General features: G+C 38.6%; 1 protein-coding gene across 2 annotated transcripts in view; it reads right to left on the reverse strand.

Annotated features, from left to right (window-relative positions):
* Positions 1 to 10,229: 10,229 nt before the first annotated feature.
* The window catches only part of MON2 (MON2 homolog, regulator of endosome-to-Golgi trafficking), a 114,822-nt gene continuing 108,833 nt past the window's right edge, over positions 10,230 to 16,218 (reverse strand). For both annotated transcript variants that reach the window (XM_054718910.1, XM_054718909.1), the window contains one exon: positions 10,230 to 11,014. In XM_054718910.1, the coding sequence (XP_054574885.1) occupies positions 10,851 to 11,014 (164 nt within the window). In that variant the 3' untranslated portion in view covers positions 10,230 to 10,850. The remainder of the gene's footprint in view (positions 11,015 to 16,218) is intronic.

Genomic DNA, 16,218 nt, shown 5'->3' on the forward strand with positions numbered 1-16,218 from the left:
TGGGAGAAGGTCGACTGCCCTGAGCCACGTCTGCTGCTGGCCCAGAGAAGTTACTTTTTGCCTCCCATTTAGGAAGTTTTGTCTTAAGTTAAATTGTTTTAAAGAAAAAGTAAGCAGGGGTTGTCTAAAATTCCGAACGTCCAGTTAAGTTCGAATTTGAGATAAACACATAGTTTTTTAGTATTTGTGTTCCCCCCTGTACTAGTAATTTAACTGGGTGTCCTGTGTTTTTATCTGCGAAATCTGGCAATCCTATTAGTCATCAGGCTCCTGAAAACCGGGCTGCACTTAACAAAAGGAAGGGATGGAGGAATGGGGGGGTGGTTCCCATTTGGGCAGAGACTTGTACCCTTTCCTGGAAGCCTGAGGGCTAAAGTGCAGACTCCACAATCTGGCAAGGACACATAAAGGGGCATCCATGTAACTCATTTTTGTAAAAGTAAGATTTTCCCCTTAAACCTTCATATGAATAATCATAACATGAAATGTGTCACAGCACAATATAATCCTATATAATAAAAGGCTAATATGTAAATCAACCAAATGGCAGAAGGACCAGTCGCTATGACGTGCACTGACCACCAGGGGGCAGACACTCAATGCAGGAGTTGCCCCCTGGTGGTCATTGCACCAGAAGCTGGGCTCACGACTGGTGAGTGTGGTGACAGGAGCCTCTCTCGCCTCCACGGTAGCGCTAAGGATGTCAACTGCCGGCTTAGGCCCACTCCCCACAGTGGGCCTAAGCCGTCAGACATCCCTGAGGGCTCCCGGACTGTGAGAGGGCGCAGGCCAGGCTGAGGGACACACCCCCCCCCCCCCGCCCCCTCCCCCCATGCACAATTTTCGTGCACCAGGCCTCTGGTGTTTAATAATAGATCCTCTTGGCCAAAAGACTTGTTGCAAATTAAAGATTACCTAACACTGTCTTTTCCTTTATATTCTATTTGGTATTGGTGACAGAACAGTTTCTGAAGAACAAGTTTTCAAGTTAAAAAGCATCCTGCCTAACATGTTTCAAAATAAATATATAGTATGCAAATTAAGAAAAAAAAACACGCCCAGTGACACATCTCATGTTATGCTTATTTGTATGAAGGTAGTTTGCCTGAGATGTTGTATCTTTTAACTATTCCCAATTAACAATACTTATTTTTATGTGTATATAGAACACAGTTGAAATTAAATGCTTTATTTGATGAAGCAAACTCAATTGTGCATCACAATGATGCTTACCACAAAATCTGTAGAAACTTCACCAGTAGTTTCACTATAATTCACACCACCCTGTCCCGATAAGCAATGATTGGGCGGCCAGGACATCACCCCTCACTGCTCCTTCACTGCACAGTGGACCACACACTAACCTGCACCATAGCAAATGTCAACTGTCATAGTGGTTCAGATATTCAAATGGTCCTTAAACAGTTGTTTGGTCTACAGTATACAGATACATTATAGCAATAAGTTTTCAACTAAACTTAGTCATGACACTACTTTATATCAGATTCATTTCCACAATTAACCTGTTTTTGACAGTGTTGACACCAATGCACTCATCATCCAGATACAATGTGCTTTTATCTTTATTTTTCTGTGCCCTTAATTTCCAGAATGTAAGCATCCTCTCCAAATGTGACTACCTGCAGCTAATAAATCCTTCATAGCAGGAAAATTGCAACAGCTTCCAATCTTATAGTCCCTCCACTCCATCTTATAACTGCAAGTTTTTCTCCCTTAAGTTTCATAATTTACTCCTAAAAATCATCACTCCAAACTATTGCCATCTCAAACCTAAACTACTTCTGCTTGGCTTTCAAGGAATTTCATGAATGGGCCTCAATTCCCCACTAGTACACATACCAAAATATACTATCAGTTTCCTCATATTTCAGATATGCCTTGCTCACATTGACTTTACCTGAAATATCCTGCAATATCCTTTGGAACCATCCAAAATCTACCTTGCCATCAAGGACCACTGTAAGTTCAGTCTCCACCACTGAGCCTTTTCATTTCTTTATTGATTTTCCTTCTTTATATTAACATTAAGTATTAAACTGAACCACAGAGGACTAGGCTCAAGTTCTCTATTTTATAATCTCATTTAATCTGTGCTTGTCTTCCACAGTACTTTGCACATTTACGGTCTTATATTCCTTGCAAAACTGTAAACTCCCTAAGGGCAGAGAGAACTCAATGCCTAACACCTGATAGGAGCTAAAATGATGACCGGGATACTTAATCATATACAATCTTGTGTTTACTAGCTATATACACCTGAGCACTCCTACTAACTTTTGTCAACAAAGCAAGGACACAATTATGAGCATACAGTAGATTCTTAACCTGCATTGCTTGTCCCCAGTAAAATGTAAAAAAATCTTACCTAATAATAAACAAACATGTAAATTGACCATACCTCGCTACGCCCACCAGCCAATCAGGAGGGAATATGCAAATTAGGAGGACAAAGATGGCGGCTGCCCAGCTGCTCAAGGGACAGAGTGGTCTGGTGGGGCAGGATGCCTGCTATGAGAGGGAGGGCAGGGGGCGAGGGGATCTACAGGAGTGGCACTCCAGCCCCGCAGCGAAGACGAAGGCTGCAGACTCCAGAGTCTGCAGCGAAGACGAAGAAGGCAGACTCCGGCCAGAGCAAAGGCCTGGGTCCCAGGTGCCGGAGGAAAACCAGTGCTGGAAGCCAAGGGAAGGAAGACCTATTGCACGAATCTCTTCAGGTTTTTGCCCACCTTTGAATGATATGTACCAGAAGTGTATTTTATTTATGTAACACCCACCTAGCAGTTACCATGGGCTAGGGACAGTACTTTATCACATTGCTTTTTAAATCTTAATAAAAAACTATATGAGTTAAACACTACTATTAACTCCCTTTTACATGAGGAAAGAAAAACAGGTTAACTAACTTGCTATTTTAAACTGTCCTGGACCAATAATAAAAACCCAATACAGCTCTGGAGGTCACAGTCATTAGACAAGTGTCTTCTTCACAGTATTTGAAGTTCTTTGTTATATTCAAGTGTATTTGTCTCAACATCTATTCATAGAAATAGTTGTGTAAAAAATATTAAAACAATTTTTCTTTGAGAGATAAAAGTATGGTCTAGCATTGCTATAAACAGGCAGTCTTAAAATAAGCCTCACTAAATTAAAAATATATAGGAGTGCTTGTAAAACAAAAGAAATGATTATAAGAATCTAGTCCACTTGAGAACTGTTTTTACCTGACCTAGAATTTTTTAAGTTCAACGTTTTTTGACCTAGAATTTTTACACAAAGTTCTAAATCTACTTTCCAAACTGCTGAGATAGAGATATTTCATAATGTTCCTGTTTTTATTATTTTCACTTTATATATTAATAGTTCCAATAAATCTCTCAAAAACACACCTTCCTTATTCTATTTTAGAGAAGTTTTCCCCAATTGACAGCATATGTAAATCATCCTAAACATATTTGAATTATTAATTATGAAGTCTGTTAAACAGATTCAATGATGTGGGGTATCACTGATGTGTAGAGAACCTAATGGGGATGAGAAAGCAAACACAAAGTACATTAAAGAAAAAGTGAGTCATTTATCATATCTGGAAGTAAATTCTCAAAGTGGTTATGATTTTAAGTTATACTGAGAAAACTAGCACTGCTAGGACATAATTTTAAAAAATCTGAAGTCATGCAGAGTGGAACTGTAAAGCAATTTAAGGATCTATACAATCACAGCTATAACTATATAGGTTTTAAAAAAATGTTTTTATTTATTTCAGAGAGAAGAAGGGAGAGGGAAAGAGAGATAGAAACATCAATAATGAGAATCACCAATAGGCTGCCTCCTGTACATCCTTTACTGGGGATTGAACCTAAAACCCGGGCATGTGCCCTGACCAGGAATCAAACTGTGACCTCCTGGTTCATAGGTTGACACTCAAGGACAGAGCCACTCCGGCCAGGAACTTGGAGTTTTTGTGAAAAATCTATCCTAGGCCACAAAGAAAATCTGGGTTTGAGGCCAAGAGACTTTCATGATCATAATACGTAACTGGTACATCTCAACAACATAAAAAGTGCAAAGAGGAAGTGTAACAACAGCAGTATTACTTTCAAGAACTGCACTGGGAGCTAAAAAAGAAACTCACCAAATTAGATAAATATATCCAGTCTGGCATAAACATCATATGGGTAACTGCTTTGAAAGACAGAAGCTGTATGTTATATGTTAAAATTATGACACAGAAGTAGTAAAATCTGGAAAGCAAATGCAATTTGCACAGTTGGGTCTGAAGCCTAATATTTTATTTTATTTTGCTAGATAAAAAGACTAAGGTTATAATATTATAGCTTTGGAAATTTTCTCATATCTAGTAAATTTCACAGAAAGCAGCAGTTGTTATATTGCAGTCATTACCCAAATAATGGTATGGTTTTTATCTTTCCTGCACTATTTATCAAATGTTGTTTAAAATAAAACAATGTAACTAAATTTGCAGTAACTGAAAATGGCATCAAAACTCAAGGGTACAATAATTTCCTTTTTCTTGTCTCACAGTGTAATCAGGAATGTTTGAGCTGACCTCTGTATCACTGTAAGCACCAAGCACATGGTTACCAAATACACCCTGGAAAGACCTGAAGAGAATACTATAACATTCTAGGTCTTCTATCAAAAGAATACTGTTTTGTAACAGAAAACCAGAAACAGCTGAAATACATGGGCAATATGCTGTCATGTCCTCTTTAGATCGTGTAAGTCTAAAATAACTCAAAGCATCTGCCTGCAAAAAAAAACAAAAAAACAAACAAAAGGGAAAAAAAAACTTAATGTAAACTCATTTCCCTTTTAAGAAAAGTGCTATGATCTCTCTATCCACATAACAGAAAAGACATGATTATTCCAAGTTTAGCTGCTGAATTCATATTTATAGCATCCCATTTTGTGGGCATCCTCACTGCTGAATCCTGTGGATTCAGAAAGATAGTAGGAGCTCTAGTCACAAATTATTTTAACTTGACTCTGGCCGGTGTGGTACAGTTGGTTGGGTGTTATCCCATTCACCGAAGGACTGCCAGTTCGATTCCCAGTCAGGGCACATGCCTGGGTTGTGGGCTTGATCCCCAGTAGGGTGTGCAGGAGGCAGCAGATCAATGTTATGCTCTCATATCAATGTTTCTCTTCTCCCTTCCTCTCTCTAGAAATCAATAAACTTTTTATAAATACATACATACATAGATACATAGATACATACATACATACATAGGAAAGAGAAGGGAAGAAACTGATGCAGGAGAAAGGGGGAGAAAAATAGTCAAAGGTCTCAATTAGGATATAGTAATAAATTTATCAAATAACTTGAAGATAACTACCTTAATAATGTAAAATCAACTCTAAATTCAAACTATGTATTTTTCCTCTAAAGAATTCATGAGAACTCACTGTCATATCTGTTTTAAAGATTAGAAAACAAAGGCTTCACAAAGTTAACATGCCTAACGTTAAAAAGAGGCAGAGTCTCTGTTCCTTGCTGCCTCACAGTCAAGATTAATAAGAATATTTATATTCACCAAAGGAATGACTACATGCTCCTTTAAAAACAGCCAACACTGCCAGTGCATTCAAACTTACCAGATATGTAAACATGGATATTTAACTCCTCTGAAATAGTTTTTACATAAATTAAGAAACAGATAAAGTTTCTTTCCCAATCTAGAAATACTTTTCATTCAAATTGAAAGCACTAGTCTACTTGCCAGAGATACAAAAATTTTAATTCAAGGTTTCTGAAGTATTAAAAACTGGTTATAAACTCCCACTCATTCATTCTATGAATGGTAGTTTAAATAAAAAAGCAAAATTCACTCTAAAAATGTAGGTAAATGCAACCCAACAACTCTAAACATAGTTAAAGGGTGGCACTATACACAAGAACAGCATATCTGCCAAAAAGCATAAATCTAAAGAACATATTAGGCTGCTGGCAATGCTTTCAGGAGACCATCTTTGTCCACATCTGTGGTCATTTTCTATTAAAAACCAGAAGTTCACAATATTCTTGGCCTGGACATCAATTCATTCCAGGGCTTCTAAATCTCCACTATTAATATCTATAGCAATCACAGGTAGGTGAGTTCCTGAAAGTATTCTGCCTTCGCTATACAGACTTCACCTACAGCAGTCTTTTTCGAGGATCTGGTTGCCCATCTTAATTATTCTACACTTGAGAAGAATATATTAGTCATTATATAACTACACTGTCTTTCATTAACATGAGTGTAATAATGACAACCTCATTAATACTTTTGAGTTGTTTGTTAACACTTCAATAATTTAAGCTGTTTTATTCTGTTTCTCAATGGACCCTTTGGCCAAATGGCTGCCAGGGACCAGTGATTCCAAATTGTGACAATGAACAAAATACTTTCAAGTTATATTGAGAAAGGACAAGTACCTATTATAATATTAAGTATATGCTATTCTTCAGAATAAAATATGTATGTTTAATTGTTCACCTCTTCCATCTAGTGTAACATAATTTAAGGAATATAGCAAGAGTTGAATCAATAATCATATAGGGGGAAAACAGGTAAACAATATAGTTGTTAATAAAATTAAAAAATGAAATCAAGTAAAAAGTGGTTCTAAGGCAGACTTTCATGCATTTTCTTTTTCTTTTGACACCTACAAGCTCCTAATAAGTAAATGTTACAAATGTATACAGTAAAATTAACAGAACTTTTAGTTATCACTAGTTATAAAGGATTACAAAATAAGACACTACAAAATGACTTGTTCTTCTCCTCTTTGGTAGTGGCAGCATTATAGGAAACTAAAAAGTAAACTACTCCAAGTTAAAAAAATTTTTTTTTATAATGGAAAAGAGTCAGAAAAGGATTTTAATCCAATCATTAGATGTCTGTTTTCCAGCAATCTATATATAAGAAAGGCACTGTCCTAGTTGGTTTGGCTCAGTGGATAGATCATCATCCCTGGGACTGAAGGAATGATTCTGGTCAAGGGCACGTACCTCTGTTGCAGGCTTGATCCCTGGCCCTGGTTGGGGTGTGTGCAGGAGGCAACCAATTGATGTGTCTCTCTCACATCAATGTTTCTATCTCTCCCCCTCCCTTCCACTTTCTCTAAAAATCAATGGCAAAATATCCTTGGGTTAGGATGAACAAAAAAACAACAAAAAAAGGTACCGTCAGTGAGAAAAAATGATTATGTGAGGCTTAAAACTCATTGTAATTATAATATGTATCCCAAAGGACGTTTTTACTACTGTTTCATGGACTAATCATCGTCTTAAATGTCCTATAAAATTATCTTAGCTTTGGCAACTTCCTTTTTGAATCTCCTAGCATGTAGTAATCTCACATAGCCCAGTTCTTCTAGTCATTGAAGAACCCAATTCATACTAACAAGAGAAGGGTTAACCTTCCAGGAATCAGGATATTTTAGCCCAGAAGTATGGTTGACTCAAGGGAATTAATTACTAGTAGTGACTCCTGGGAGTGGTGAGAGATATTCTGTGAGGAAAAACCTGTCAAATTATACCACCAAGGGGGTGGCCCAGCTTGCCTGACATTAAGATGGCCACTGATCACTATATTATATGGTATTTACACATTTACCATATTTGTGTTTTGAACTGTAGGGTATGGTCCTGGTATTGAGAGCTAATACAATATTAGTAAAACCAATCCATTTATATAAATATATGTATATACCTTTGACTCATACTTAACTTTCACTAGAGGAAAATTCTAATTGCAACTGATCTGTTATTTCTCAAGAATAGATGCATTTTTGCTTCATGTAAATTCTTGGCAATATTTTAAACATGTTACTGAACCTGTACACTACTCTTGTTATTCTATTTCAATGCTTTATCAGTGATATGCAGATTTTTCTAATCTCCAATTTAACATAACCAAATGTAGAAAGTAAACTAAATACACAGCTTGAGCAATTAATTTTTACAACTTTCTTTAAGACAAATGCTGAAGATAGAATCTAGAAAATGCCATATTTTACCTTAATTTTACATGAAATTATAAAGTAGAAATTCATTAATTCATGTAAAAAAATACTATCCCTTAAAAATAATATCTAACCACTTGTTTACAGATAATAGTGCAAATTAAATAATTACATAATTACAATAGCCTCACAATTTTATCTTGTTCATTACTTAATTCTAATATCTTCTCATCATTTTATAAATATGCTGGAGAGGCATAAATTCTATTAAAAATCAAAGGCCTTCCAGCACACTAAAATAATACTGAGACAATTATGATTTCTTATCCTATCTAATAATAGACAAATATGCAAATTGGCCATACCTCCGACACACTCACAAGCCACGCCCACAAGCCACACCCACAAGTCACACCCACCATCCAATCAGAGCGAGTATGCAAATTAACCCAAACCAAGATGGCTACAGCCACAGAGAGCAAGGTTTCCTAGGTAACAGAGGAAGCCAAGCTTTCCGCCTGCCCTTTCCAGGCCTAAGCCTCCACTCAAGCTACAAAGTTTCAATTATAGAAGGTAAACAAATTCAAACAAATGGCGGCAGAATGGAGCTTGAGAGAGCAGGCCAGGGTTGCCGCCGGCAACAGGGGAAGCAAAGCTTTCCGCACACCCTGGCCGGGCCCATCTGCTTAAGGCAACATAGTTTCAATTATAACCCCAACACAATGACTGCGGCCTCGGAGGGAGCCCCAGGCTTGGCTTGGCTCCGCTCCAGGCTACAAAGTTTCAATTGTAGAAGGAAAACAAATTCCAGATACCAGGGCCTCTGCTTGGGTTACCAGGGGGCATGGCCGGCCTGCAAACCACCACAGGCCCCTCGCTCAGGCCACCCCACACCCCAAGGGAAACCCCACCTGATCCGGGACGCCCTTCAGGGCAAACCAGCTGGCCCCCACCCCTGTACCAGGCCTCTATCCTATCTAATAAAAGAATAATATGCAGATTGATCATCACTGCAACACACAATATAGCTGCCCCCATGTGGTCAAAGATCCTGCCCCCATGTGGACACAAGATGGCCACCACAGATGGCCAGCAGGAGAGGGCAGTTGGGAGGTACCCGGCCTGCAAGGGAGGGCAGTTAGGAGTGACCAGGCCGGCAGAGGAGGGAAGTTGGGGGCAAACAGGCTGGCAGCGGAGTGGTTAGGGGGTGATCAGGCTGGCAGGCAGAAGCGGTTAGGGGCAATCAGGAAGGCAGGCAGGCAAGCAGTTGGGAGCCAGTAGTCCTGGATTGTGAGAGGGATGTCCGACTGCCTGTTTAGGATCAGGCCTAAACAGGCAGTCGGACATCCCTCGAGGGGTCCCATATTGGAGAGGGTACAGGCTGGGCTGAGGGACAACCCCCCCTCTGTGCACAAATTTCGTGCACCGGGCCTCTAGTGAAAAATAATTATTTTAAACATCCTTGAGTCTTCACATAAGTTATGAAAATTTAATTCAGAAGAAAAATATAATAGTATAATCCATAAAATAAAAAATACAGTAAGCTAGGTCAGTCCGTTTTTTAAGGAACAGTTAAGTTAATGTACTCAGGAGCATTTCTTCACTAGCAGAGGAAAGTGAAACAAAATTAGCATTTTTCTCCATGACATAAAGTTTACTGCACTTCTAAATGCTTCTCTATCTCCAAAAATACATTTCTCATTGTTTCAGAATACACACACATTTTATATTTGTGGGTCAGCATCGTTATTTTGCTTCTTGAGAAGACATTACAAAACAAAGCACTGAAATGAACAAAACCTTACAGGCAAAATTTTAGGAAATCTGAAATCATTTTGCCTGGGTCATAATTCAAAGTCAGTGATAAATGCTGTTAGTCAGTGAGGGAGTAGGGGAGGGGGGAGGAGACTCAATAGAAATATAAAATATCAAAGTCTTTAAAATCCAGACAGCAAATATAAAAACAGACATACTTATGTGAAAGCTGGAAAAGACATTTAAAGAAATGAGGTATGATGGAGTCATAGTGCTACAAAATATCTCAATGTATTAAATTAATAACCTATACTTCGGAGTTGCAAAATCAGCAAATCATAAACTATTTGCTGCTGTGTTTACATGACCTTTCTGGCCAGACATTTAATAGTGACTAGCAACCACATTTAAAATAATCATTAAGCTAACTGCATGATTATATGGTGAGTGTATCTGCCGCTTAAGAAGGCAAATTATAAGTAAAAAGGTAAGCAAACAATTTTATATTAATAATAAATACAGCATCAAGCATTTAACATTAGCAGTATTTAAAATTTTTAAATAATAAATGCAACTATTTTATACAGAACTGTAACCATTTATTATACACACAAGTATATCAGTTCCTTTTGTTTACAAAGGCTGGTTATAGATAATATGGAATGTTACAGTACCATCTTGCATAAAATTTTAGTACACTTTTGTACTTGAAAAAGGGCGCAAAAACACCAGCCTAATAAATCTGACTGAATGAAATATCTTTTCTTTCTTTTTAAAAAGTACATCATTAACACATACATCACAAACTGTACATAAGCTCACTTTTAAATCACCAATGGAATATATGGTAGCAGGTATGCTGTAGTATTAACCATCTCTCTAATCAGTTTAATTATTAAAGGCTTGCACTGATACTCATTCAGGAGCCTTTGCTGACGTGTAAGCTTGTAATAAGAACTACTGAACTCAGGTAAGTACAATTTAAAGAAGGCCAACAACAGCTGCCAAGAATTATTTGTAGCAAGAAATGTCTTCTAATAGAAGACTCACTGAGGAGCAGACATTCTTTAGATATCTTTCTTCTTTAAATTTATTGTAGCTGGTCAAGATTCTCCATTTTGAACTTTGGACGCTGGTGGCTGCATGAAATCCTTAAAGGGAACTAATGCCTCTTTAAGTGCAGAGCAGACTTCTGAAGATGAGCAGGTGATGCATTCTACTAACGTTGGGTATAAGGCAATTACTTGTGCCCAGGTATTTTCATCAACTGTAATGCAAAAAGTATAAAACCTCAGAAAAGGGTGGATTTCAATACCAGAGATCACCCAATTAACATAAACACAATCATTTAAATGCAAAGCAAAGAAAAAATTCCCAAATATATGGAGATTCCACAATCTTCTTTTACCCTTGGGAGATTTCCTGCAATATTTAGTAAGATGTAAGGGAAAATATATAGTCAATGTGCAGACATATCAATACCAACAAATTTAATAAAAGTACATTTTAAAATGATACAGCAATTTGCAAAAGCCTTGAAAGCTAAGTCAAGTAACTTAGAATACTTCAAAACCTTAGTCATTTTCAATATAATTGCTAGAGAATATAGTGTACATTTCAAGAATAATTAGAAAAGAGTTCAATTTTTTATACAGTTGTGTGCTAAAAATATACATATATTAAATTATTTTCTCTGTAATGTCCTTGGTATTGCTTTTAATTTTAAATAACCAACACAGATTTATTCTTGTACTGCTTGATAATCTTTTTTTTTTAAAATCGATTTCAGAGAGAGGAAGGGAGGAGTGCGAGATAGAAATATCAGTGATGAGCCAAAACCGGTTTGGCTCAGTGGATAGAGCGTCGGCCTGCGGACTGAAAGGTCCCAGGTTCGATTCCGGTCAAGGGCATGTACCTTGGTTGCGGGCACAACCCCAGTAGGGGGTGTGCAGGAGGCAGCTGATCGATGTTTTTCCCTCATCGATGTTTCTAACTCTCTATCCCTCTCCCTTCCTCTCTGTAAAAAAAAATCAATAAAATATATTTTAAAAAAAAAATAAGAAATATCAGTGATGAGAGAGAATCATTGATTGGCTAACTCCTACACAACCCCTCCTGGGGATTGAGCCCGAAACCCAGGCATGTGCCCTACTGGGAATTGAACTGTGACTTCCTGGTTCATGAGTCGACACTCAACCACTGAGCCACACTGGCTTGGCCTGTTTGACAATCTTTGATGTATATCATTAGATTTGAACTGTAGTGGGGAGGGACTACCATGAACAATTAGTACTGTTGAATGACATTTAGTGAAGGGACAAAAGTGTTATATACCAATTAACACTGAAGAGTGTACTGAAGGGTGCCGGGTTCAATTCTGGTCAAGGGCACATGTCCAGGTTGCAGACTCGATCCCCAGTAGGGGGCGTGCAGGAGGCAGCTGTCAATAATTCTCCCTCATCACTGATGTTTCTCTCTCTCTCTCCCCCTCCCTTCCTCTCTGAAATCAATGAAAATACATTTAAAAAAAAAAAACTCCTGCAGAAAGTCATGCCACTCAACCAATTACCAAATGAGATGCTTTGTGATCACATGCTAATCATTCGAAGAACATTGTTTAAGAACAGTCACTCTTGGATTTAAAATAGACTATAGTTGTAGATATGTAATATTTATATATGGTGGTGAAATTACTACTGTTTTTTCCAACATATATCCTAGTGTTTAAAATTTGTTAAAAATAACAGTGAATTGATAACAAAAAATAACCTCTTAATTTAATTATAAACAAATCTTGGTCAAAAGCATTTTAAAATTAACAGGGTGTTAATTTTCACATATGACTTATGGACCAGAAATTTTGTCCATTAAGTCTGAAGTCTGTTAAATTGAGGTCCACAAAATCGAGGATTTACTATATACAACTGGAGGCCCAGTGCGTGAATTCATGCACGGGTGGGGTCCGGCCAGCCCAGCCCAAGTCAGGGAGGATTAGGGCTGGTCCTGTCGGGAGGAGGAGACAACAGGAGGTTGGCTGGCTGGCCCGCCCCATCGGGGTCCTATCAGGGCCAGGCCAGCTGGGGGGAGGTACCACGGGTGATTGGCCACTGGGCCCCAACCCCAATTGGGGGTTGGGGGGCGACTGGGGACCAGCGGTCAGGGAAGGGGCCGTGGGAGGTTGGTCAGCCAGCCCCACCCCCGAATGGTGTGTGTGGGGGGGCGATCAGGGGAAGAGCTGGCTGGGGGGAGGGGCCACGAGCCGATTGGGATGGTGGGGGCTGATTGGGGGTGGGGCCAGCCAGGGGGAGGGGCCCCAGGAGGTTGGCTGGCAGGCCCTGCCCCTGATCAGGGTGGGGAGGCCGATCTGGGGTGAGGCTGGGTGGGGAGAGGGGCTGCAGGTTGGCGGGACAGCCCCTTCCCCTGGCTGGCCTCACCACCGACTGCCCCTTACCCCCCCGATTGGGGCAGGCTGGCCGGACCCCACCCATGCACCAATTTGTGCACCAGGCCTCTAGTATTTAATAATATTGAACTATACATATCCTACCTAATAAAATGGTAATATGTAAATTACCATCACTCCGCTACACCCACGATTGGGCCAGCGGGAGGCGCAGGGGGTGGGACTCAGGGTGGCCGGGGTAGCCGATTGGGCCAGCAGGATGCTGAGCTCGCGTCGCCAGCGGGGTTGAGCGTCTGCGTGAGCTCAGCGTCTGCGCCATGGCTGTGCTGCGGCACAGAAGGGGCCTCTGGGGCAGCGAGCATCTGCCCGAGCTCAGCGTCTGCGCCATGGCTGTGCTGTGGCACAGAAGGGGCCTCTGGGGCAGCAAGCTCACATCCCGCCGCGGACCATCAAAAGGGGGGGAGCTGGGTGCCTGTCTGCTCTGGCACCAGGCCTTTCAGAAGGCACCCAGCTCCCCCCGCGATCGAAAGCGAAAGCATGTAGGGGACCCTACACGTGCATGATTCAATCATGCACTGGGCCTCTAGTACTTAATAATGGTAAAGATGATACATTTTATTTGTATTTTACTCAGATAAAAATTTGGGGGGAACAAGATTGCATATATTGAAACTTACCGATATTGCCCTGTTTATTACAGGAAAATACAAAAATACATTATTTAAGATAACTTCTTAAACTAAGGGAAAGCTACTCAGATTTCTTAAATTAAAATATTTTTTTAAAACTCACCATAGATATTGGTGGGCACTTTGGACTTAACTATCAAAAAAATGAAAAAGCTGTATGTATTGATATGAAAGATTCTTCATAGTATTTTATGAAGTGTGGGGGGAAAGTGTTCAGAACAGTAGGTAATAATATGATACACATTCATTTATGCTAAAAACTGGGGGCATAGTGAAGTATATATTTTCTTTTTACATAAACTTTTGGAAGGATTAAAAAACTAATAAAAGTGGATGCCTATGGTGAGGTAAGAACTGGGTAGATATAGAACAGGGGGAAGATCTTAAAACTTTTCCCTTTATATACAGGGTGGGGCAAAAGTAAACTTAACAGTTGTAAGTACCAGAAGCAGAGTTTATTCTTGTGTTATTATTTATTAATTATTGCACTCCTTTCCATATAAACAACTGTAAACCTACTTTTGCCCCACACTGTATATATCTTTTTGTACATTTGAAACATGTGTGTTTACTATCTGTTCAAAAATTTTTAAATAAAGATCAAGGTAAATGATAAAAATAAAATTATCTCAAACTAAAAATAAGTCCAATAATGCCTCCTCACCCACTAGAAAACCCTAACACAAATAACCAATGTGCTAAACAGATGTAAAATATACATTGGTTCCAAACCGTGTAGCCATCCTTCTAAATTAATTTTGAACTGGCCATGAGCAGTTCAACATATTTCTGCTGAGAAGGCCTGGCTTTTTCTAAGTTATCTTCTTTTTTTCTGTTTCTTTATGAAGCTTATTATACCTTTTTAATATGTTATAATCATCATCATCATTTATGGTTACATTTACATTACACTTCACTTCATATGCCTAGAGGCATAATTCTAACTCTCTTAAACAATATTTTTTATATATTTTATTGATTTTTTTACAGAGAGGAAGGGAGAGAGATAGAGAATTAGAAACATCCATGAGAGAGAAACATCCATCAGCTGTTTCCTGCACACCCCCTACTGGGGATGTGCCCACAACCAAGGTACATGCCCTTGACCGGAACCAAACCCGGGATCCTTCAGTCCACAGGCCGACGCTCTATACACTGAGCCAAACCGGTTAGGGCTCTTAAACAATTTTTAACATTAAAATTGTTTATATACTGCCCTATCTACGGCCCATTGGCTTCGTTAAAAAAAAAAAAAAAAAGGTTGCTGAGTCTTCCTTCCCCTTTCTTCCTTTAAACAAATTCTCATTAAATTATTGACAGCTGTCTAAGGAGCATACAAAAGAATGCAAGTACTATACATTGAAATATACTGGTTATATGTAATATATCTATAGCAGTAACATGGGAAACAGAGATCTTCCTGTTTATGTCTTAAGTATACTTTTAAGGATCTAATTCTATCCTGCGATCTAATAAAGATTTTACTGACTGATTTCTAGAAAGTCAATGCATGGTTTCCCTCTCTGAAAAATTAGCCAGAGTATTTTTTTTATAAGAACTTAAATTTGAACTTGAGATGAATTTAGGACATTGCTCCAGAATTTTCCCCAGAAATTCCACACCTCGATTTGGATTGAATAAACATAAGTCTATTATTGCCTCTTAAGAGTTCACATAGTACTCACCCCCTTTTTAGGCCAAAGTACCAATGGGTAGATTTAAAAACAGAAAAACATGTATTTATTTTAATTATATAATAACTGACAGGAACAAGTATCCTATGACTCATTTATTAGGAACTTCCTTTTTTCTTGGTTAGTAAAAGAAATGCTGCTTAAAGTGCCAGTCATCTTAGGTGCCAGAATGTAAACCAATATATTTCCTTATTTATCAAAGTCAAGTTGTATAAAAATTATCAGCTGAGTGAGCGTGTTTAGTGACACAATTGACTTACATTCTGGTGCCAGCTCTTTACCTTGTCCTGGATCAGTAATAAACTCTTAAAATCAGGGGCTGGTCCAACAAACCAGACTTTGAGTAACAATGTTGTAGAGGATTCAAAATAGAACAAAACAAGGCCCAAAAAGCCTCTTAAGAACTTAACAATTTAAGGGGAGTGAGTCATGTACATGTATAACTATAACACAAATAGGGTGCTTTAATGCAAAGGTACACATAAAAAAGCTAGGAATTCAACAACAAAAATAAAGAAATTATTTACCTTTAAGGATTAAAAACAGGCTTAAAAGAGGAATGGTATTTGAATTAGGTGGATGTAGGCAGGAGAATGAAATAAGCAAAGGGTTGGTAATACGTGAGTAGATAGAATTTTAATTTGGTTGGAGAGTAGGGTGTATGAGGTCTAGTGGGAAATCAAGC

The sequence above is a fragment of the Eptesicus fuscus genome, chromosome 7, assembly GCF_027574615.1.
Source record: "Eptesicus fuscus isolate TK198812 chromosome 7, DD_ASM_mEF_20220401, whole genome shotgun sequence".
NCBI classification, from domain to species: domain Eukaryota; kingdom Metazoa; phylum Chordata; class Mammalia; order Chiroptera; family Vespertilionidae; genus Eptesicus; species Eptesicus fuscus.